This window comes from Chanos chanos, chromosome 8 (assembly GCF_902362185.1).
Source record: "Chanos chanos chromosome 8, fChaCha1.1, whole genome shotgun sequence".
Classification (NCBI taxonomy): domain Eukaryota; kingdom Metazoa; phylum Chordata; class Actinopteri; order Gonorynchiformes; family Chanidae; genus Chanos; species Chanos chanos.
In genome coordinates, this window is record NC_044502.1 from 6,958,952 (window position 1) to 6,966,451 (window position 7,500).

General features: G+C 43.1%; 2 protein-coding genes across 3 annotated transcripts in view; both read left to right on the forward strand.

Annotated features, from left to right (window-relative positions):
- The first annotated feature begins 1,104 nt into the window (after window positions 1–1,104).
- Window positions 1,105–4,508, forward strand: obi1 (ORC ubiquitin ligase 1). The gene is made up of 6 exons (XM_030781850.1): window positions 1,105–1,176; window positions 1,696–1,831; window positions 2,081–2,172; window positions 2,314–2,535; window positions 3,028–3,116; window positions 3,299–4,508. Exons 1-6 carry the CDS (start codon window positions 1,105–1,107, stop codon window positions 4,506–4,508), a joined length of 1,821 nt encoding a protein of 606 aa, XP_030637710.1.
- A 2,250-nt stretch (window positions 4,509–6,758) lies between these two features.
- pou4f1 (POU class 4 homeobox 1) overlaps window positions 6,759–7,500 on the forward strand; it is a 1,512-nt gene continuing 770 nt past the window's right edge. The window contains exons 1-2 of one of the 2 annotated variants that reach the window (XM_030782542.1): window positions 6,759–6,881; window positions 7,296–7,500. The exon at window positions 7,296–7,500 is cut by the window's right edge and continues 770 nt beyond it. In XM_030782542.1, the coding sequence (XP_030638402.1) occupies window positions 6,759–6,881; window positions 7,296–7,500 (328 nt within the window). The remainder of the gene's footprint in view (window positions 6,882–7,295) is intronic. The other variant, XM_030782543.1, reaches the window with a different exon arrangement.

Consider the following 7,500-nt stretch of genomic DNA (forward strand, 5'->3'; position numbering starts at 1 on the left):
TCCAAATATACCCAGTTCTCCTTTAGGCATAAAGGATATTAAGAGTCTTGTAATTTATTGAGATAAAACACCACCACCAAAGCTCATTACAGATATAGTTCAAATAGTGAAAGCCATAGTTCACCAACTTAATGTGTTCATATTAGTTCAGTGTCCTTGGAGGTTTGTTGTTAAATGTTATGGAATAGAATGAATGAACAAACTCATAACTGACTGAACCAAATGATTTTTGAAAGTGTAAATTTTGTATAAATAAGAAAGTATGCGTGTGTGTGTGTGTGTGTGTGTGTGTGTGAGACAGAGAGAGAGAGAGAGAGAGAGAGAGAGACAGACAGACAGACAGACAGACAAAGAGAGACAGAGAAGTAGAACTGAATATTATGTAACAGTAGGTCCCAGTACCCGTTCACACTTAATACTGTATGTCTAGTTTCTGTGTGTAAAACAGACATTTCTCTGTTACATGATATACGTGCATCCGTTCCATTCACATTCTAGCCTAAGCCAACGGTAAACAAGCGTGTTGAAATGAAACACTTGCAACATATGACAGTAATGGAATCCAAGTTCTAGATTAAATCAATGTACAACATTGTTTTACATTAGTTCAATTCTAATCGAGTTAGGCCTGTGGAGGTCCGGGGCTGTGTCGTCCGCCTCTGTGACACAACAGAAGGATGACCTTATTTGGCAATCCGTTATTGTCAGCCCTACTTGCATTTATCCAGCTTGTAAAACATGTTGTTTACCTTTAGCGTATGTGTAATTTAATTATACATTTTTGCAACTGAACTCCGTTTTGCCTTATAACGAGATCAAATTCTTGATATCAACATTTTCATTAAAGACAAACCTTACTAATTATAAAACAAGCGTAAAAGATTGAACTCCCTGTATAAAAGGAACATATATGGAACAAAAAATATCGATATATGTTACCTCAGAGGTGCCGTTCGGTGGAACGCCGAGCGCTACATAAGTTTAAGTTTGTCTTTCAGGCTTTCCGTAGTTGACTAAGTCAGGGGGCGTTGCTTTGTTGAAGTGGAGGGATATTTAGGACTTTGGTTTGGAAGCTTGACTGAAGTGGTCTTTTAGTGGCGTGCAATGGCACAAAGCTTTCAAAACGTGACCCTTTCCCTGACTTTGCCCATATCGTGCCAGATTTGTCTTGGAAAGGTAATGAACTTGTACGTAGTCAAAAGTACGGAATGCATTCTGGAGTTAACTGTTCCTCTTTGCAGTGGCACTGGTGCTATTTGTGAACGTGCAAATACCTGTCTAGCTAGCTTGCTAACGTTAGCCGAGGTAGTTTTTGACTAATAAAAGATTCACATCCTATTGACTTAAAGCGTACTTCTTAAAAAAGAAAGAAAGAAAGAAAAATCTCCCTTGTAGTAAATGGATGTTTCTGTGATTTTTTATAGTAGAACGTGCCCAATAATTTGTAATCTTCTGTGGAGATTCTGTTGACTTATGAAGAAAATAGCTTGGTAGCAAAGTGCTGGCTCCACAGTCATATAAGTATGCTTAGTTTAGCAGAAACAAGTTCTTTCAATTTATTGCTTTAAGTCTAACCACATGTGCCATTTGCCTTCCTGATTGTCGCGACCAATCCGCAACAAACATCGTTACATGTTACTGTTCGCAATGTCTAACGCAGATGCAGACCTGATAGATGTCTTTCAATGCACACAGGTCCGGCAGCCGGTCATTTGTTCTAACAACCACGTGTTTTGCGCCACTTGTATTGAAGTTTGGCTGAAGCAGGCGAGCCAGTGTCCAACCTGTAGAGTTCCCATTACTCCAGAAAACCCATGCAAAGAAATCATAGGTAACAAAAGACTGATGGAGATGCCCCAGTGTAGCCTTATAAAACTTATTTTATAAGGCTGCATTGACAATACAACCTATTCTTTATCATCTTTTTCTGTAAGTTAAGCTGCTAGAAGAGTTTACTGCTGTCTTGATTTTGCTGCTGTACGGTTTAAAAATGAAGTAATGTTTATGGCACATGAAGGAGCACACGCTCTGGTTCCCTTATTGGGAATTTACTGTTTCTCTGCGTGTGTGCCACTTACAGGTGCCACAAATGACGCGGAGTCAAATGAAAGCCATTTAGTCAAGAAGCGTCTCAGGAAAACCAGGGGGGAGCTGCTTCTGAGAGAGTATGAGGTAAGACTTGTGTCACCCCAAAGGTTTGTCCCCCCCCCCCCCGAAGTTTTGCATTGTGATGCTAGAAACTTCTGAGAGCATATGCGAAAAACACGTTTGACTGAGAGATACCCTGGTTTGATGGACTGTCTTGTCACTCAGGATGAAATTGAAATCCTTCTCAAAGAGAACGAGGACTTGAGAGGCAAAAACCTTAACCTCGAAACGCAACTTAAGACAGTCCTGGATCCCAGCACCGTATCGGTGTCCAACACTGAGGCCAAGGTCGTTGACCCGAGTACGCTAGAGGAGTGGGCCAATAAGCTGAGAGCAGCCAATGACCTCTACAAGAGGGTCAAACAGGATATGGAAAAGATAAAAGAGGTAAAAAAAAAAAATCACCTTTGCTTTCTGTCTGACAATTTTTTTTTCCCCTAACTTTTTTGGCAACTCAATGAGCTCATCTGTTTCCTTGACAGTTAATACTGGCAAGGATCTTTTTCCCCCCCAATCAGAGTTTATCACACCCAAGACTGCAAAAATGTTAAGACTGTGAACTGATGAATTTGGTATAATCCAATCAGGATCAGTAATTGAGTTTCCAGAACTTTACGTTACATTTCTTTTATTGATGTGTCTTTATTATTGCAGTGCACACTTTGGGAGATGAACTGATCCAGTACAATGCATGAGTTTCAGACAATTTTACTAAGTTGGTTTTTTGAGGTTTTTCTTCTTCTTCTTCTTCTTCTTTTTTTTTTAACATTGTCTGAGACCAGAATATTGTGGAGTGCAGCAAACAGAAACTTTCTTACAGTACTGTGTACTTTTGAACGTCGAGTCTCATAAAGAAAACCTGCATTTTTCCATCCTTAGGCTAACAAGACTCTGAGAGCCCAGAATGTTGACCTCATCCAGGAAAATATGCGCTTGAAAGCTGAGGTCGAGAACAGGTCTCCTCAAAAGTAAGTATAACCTCTATCAAAAGTTTAAATGCATAATACATGACTGGAATGTATGATTTGATATTATTTCGAAACTTGACCTCGCTTCACAAAGCAGTCTGTGTTTTTTTTTTTTTTTTTTGTGAGCATTCATGTTTATAAGTGACTTTTACTTGACTCACTCACTGTTTGCTCAATCGTAGGTTTGGCAGGTACACAGTAGCAGCCTTGGAGGCAAAGATTAATCAGTATGAGCGCGATGTGACCCACCTGAAGAGGGCGCTAGAGCGCAGTGACAAATACATAGAGGAACTGGAGGCCCAGGTCCCTGTAAACCAGAGAGAGGCCTCTGGATCCAAAGACGATGCCCACTCAGAGAGCACCGCCGCTGGGGAGAGAGGAGCTGGCGGGACGGGTGTTGCAGAACGCAGCGCAATCGTCACCATGCGGAGGAGCCTAAGCGAGATGGGGGAGACGTCCGTCCGCACAGACCTGGGCGGGAACCCCGAAGACGTCCCCTATAAGCAAGGGCTCCTCCTCGCGACGACCTCTGACCCGTGCCGCGGGAGGTGCTTTCAGAACGAGGCCGTGACTCCTCGAAAAGGACAAGCGGGGGTCGGAGACGTTGGGATGAAAGAATCCGGCCGTGGCTCCCTCAGTCCCTCCACCCCCTCCTCGGCACTCAGCTGCCTGAGTCTGAAGAGCCCCGTTGTCGTTCTTGAACGAAAGGCTGATTTCAAACCCCTCACCTATCTAAGAAGGCTCAATTTTGAAGATTGCTGCGGCTCGGACAGTTCCAGTGCCTCGGTGTCGGGGCACCAGAGCTCAAACGCCAGGGGTGGCACTTCACTCAGTCAGAGGTCCAAGGTCACTCCTCAGAAAGACGTCTTATGGGGGGGCTGGGAAGACCCCGGGCCCTCGGAACCGTCCCACCAGAGACGAAACGAGAGAACGCCAACAGCTGGGACGTCATCGTCAGAAGGTCACGAAGGGAGGGTAACCGACGCCTTCAGGGCATCCAGCGAGGAATCCATGGACGCCGCGTACCTGGACAAGATCTCTGAGCTCGACTCGATGATTTCGGAAGGGGAGGGCTCCAATGGTCAAAAATCTCACCTTTCCCTTATGTTGCCCGGATCTTCGGACTTCGGCTCAGTACCAGAGCCGGAGGCTCACGCTGGTGTCATGACTGATTTGAGCTCTGGAAGCAGTCACCAGGGTCTGATTCAGAGTCACGAGAGCAGCGAGAGGATGAGTAATGACGCCATTGCTGGATCTGCTGAGGGTATGACACTCATTGGGACATGTGGAAAAGACAGAGGCACGGTGGAAAATCCACGTCAGTCCACCAAACGGAGGTGTCACAGTGCCCTAAGCATCTCCAGTCCTTCCAAACTGTTCAAACCTACGTGAAATTCTATGAATTTGTACTAAATTTATAGTCTTAGTGTCTACTTTTGTAGAAATGAAGTGGTAATCAATTTTTTTTTTTAACTCTGAGAGCGAATGATATCATATCAAGTAGGTTAACAATGGTACAAATCACTCAAGACCGTGTATATACGTAACTCTCATGGTCAAGTGATAGTGTTAGCTTTCCTTGTATCGGGAAATGTGAATCATGCCAGTGAACGTGAATATTTTTTTTTTATCTTTTTATATGTGCTGTAGACAACGTATTTTAAGCGAACATTTTGTACCTTAAATTTCGAATTTAGTCCTCTACCAATCCTGTATCGTGTGCTTCAACCTGGATATGCATAATCATTTGGATATAACGTGTTTGATCTCTGTAACAAAATTTGTTGTTGCACTGGGAAAAATAAACACAATGTAGCATACAACTTGTAAAAAGTCATCGCCTCATACCTTATACTGCTGTTGAATAAGTAATGTTTGTATGGTATTTGCATCGTTTCGTGGTTTGTAGTTAGCTTGTTGTCCAAAGTCAGAGAATCCAGCTTCTCGTGATATTTGATCTTCTCACAATCGAGCATGTAGGCTAATTCAAACGGACACCTTTGATTTGTTCACAATTTTGTGCAAAATCTGGTGAAACTGGGCACTCTCGAATGTGATTCCCTTAGTCTGCCAGTAATTCTCCCTTGGCCAGCTTCTCTGTCGATGAGGCACCTTAGATAAATGGCTTTTACCTAGTATCATTAAAGCCCATCATCGCCAGATGAGTACTAAACAAATTGATTTAATATCCACCGTAACCTTGTACACAGTCTTTAAAGAAATTAATTAATCCCAATGAATTAACACTTCATTTATTCAAACGCGCAACGGTTAGCCAATTAAAATTTCATGCAGTGATTAGAGGTTTGTGAAATATACATGATATCGTTAAATTTGCATAAAATCAAGGCATTGTGCCATGTCGCAACCAGCTTCTTCGCGGAAGGTCTTTGTAGTAACTTGGTATGCCGCTCTGAAAGCCAAGAAACAATTTCCTTAGATCTGTCCCTTAAGTGACGCGAGGCCAGAGTATCTGGATCACAGTCGGACAGTTGGTGAAATAGTAGCTTGTGTGTCCCGTGCACAACTGCTCTACCAATCACTCCGCTTCTTACAAAGGACTTAGCTGAAGAGGTGAATTTGGAGGTGAATGAGATTTTTTTTTAATTATCATTACGTGATAATAAAATCCATGAAAGCAGACCTAACAATAGATAATTCGTCAAAACTCCTGTGGGAATTGTTTGAATGTAGAAATCTTTCTTTGATCAAATAGGAAACACAAGAATTTTAAGTTAGCAACGCTGTCTATAATCAAAATGTCGTCTCGAAACAATATTCATCTAACTGATAAATGGTATTTGATCTTCAAATTAGCTGATTCGGGTATTTTTTGGTTTGCACGTGGTCGGCTGCATCAGTGCAGTCGAAGTTTTATTTTTAAAGGACCAAACCCTCATAAGTATGTATACCCTATATTCGTAAATGTTTTTAAGTTAATGTATACAACGAGTGACGTTTCATCTTGAGAACGTGCAATTTCGAAAGTAAAACGTTACAGGTCGTTTATGACAGCACGTTTATTATCGTAGCCTTTCTTTAACATGCATTATAGAATTAAATATAAAAGCTGTTTTTTTTTTTTTTTACTTTGCTCAGTGTCAAGTCTTCTTCAAATTAGAGGCAGCCGAATAATATTAATAGTCCATTAAAAAATAAATAATAATTTGCACGCATGCGCATAATATCCACAGGTGTGTGGATCCCCTCGTCCCGGCCGCATTGGGCCAGACCGGGTTGCGGGAGAGGACAAGAAAAGAAAAGACAGGGGAGAAAGAGGGAGAACGAGGAGGGGAGAGTCAATTGCGCTTGAAGCGGCCGTTATCTCTCAGGCTGCGCCGTTGAATGTCTCGCGAGAGAAGGCGCGTTCGCTTGACGAGATGTGAGGGGCTCAGGTGTAAGAGCCCTTCTCATCCACAGCACAACCAAACAGGAGACAGATAAGCGCGACCGAGACACTGCAGGCATCTCTGCTACTTCAGTGGGCTCAAAGCGACGCACTCAAGCCACCAAGTACTGCATCACCGCCGGACAAAAAAACCTGGAGCATTGTGTCTTTTTATTCCCTTCTCTGTTTTTTCCTTCCTCATCCTTCTCGTCTCTTTGTGCACTTTATTCATTTGAAGAGGAACGCTCGCAAACATGATGTCCATGAACAGCAAACAGCCACATTTCGCCATGCATCCAACCTTACCTGAGCCCAAGTACACGACTCTGCATTCCAGCTCAGAAGCAATCAGAAGAGCCTGTCTGCAAACTCCACAGGTAAAGGAACCCAAAACTTCTTTCAGCGTCCCTCTATGTAGTTGAACCGTTTGTAAGAGTACAGTGGGAACGCAATAATAAGGAGTGCTGCGAGGCACATTCTGCCATGCCGCGCTTAATGTTTTTTTCATGTATTCCACGGCAATCATCCGAATGCCTGTGATCTTTTTTGAAAGCATGCTCACTGAAGGCTCCGACTTCACCCTTTTTTGTATTAATTTTTATGACTTGAAGCTTCTAAAAGGAGTATTTTTATGTGTTATGTGTTGACAGTATTCCCCAGCTGACATATCCATTTATTCCTCTGTTCCTTCAACTCCTCTTGTTCTTCTTCTCTCTCTCTGTCTCTCTCTCTCTCTCTCTCTTTCCGTCTTCCTCTCTCTCGCCCCTTTCTCCTCCTCTCTCTGACTGCAGCTGCAGAGTAACATTTTCGCTAGTCTGGATGAGACTCTTCTGGCCCGCGCCGAAGCTCTGGCGGCCGTGGACATAGCAGTGTCACAGGGCAAAACTCACCCGTTCAAACCCGACGCGACCTACCACACTATGAACAACGTGCCATGTTCGTCCACATCCACCGTGCCACTAGCCCACCATCACCATCACCACCATCACCACCACC

Excerpts from the sequence above, each read along its gene's own strand:
- obi1 (XM_030781850.1), top strand. The coding sequence starts at position 1,105 with ATGGCACAAAGCTTTCAAAACGTGACCCTTTCCCTGACTTTGCCCATA. Across the intron at positions 1,832-2,080 it reads CCCATGCAAAGAAATCATAG|GTGCCACAAATGACGCGGAG; the intron begins GTAACAAAAGAC and ends TGCCACTTACAG. Across the intron at positions 2,173-2,313 it reads TGCTTCTGAGAGAGTATGAG|GATGAAATTGAAATCCTTCT; the intron begins GTAAGACTTGTG and ends CTTGTCACTCAG.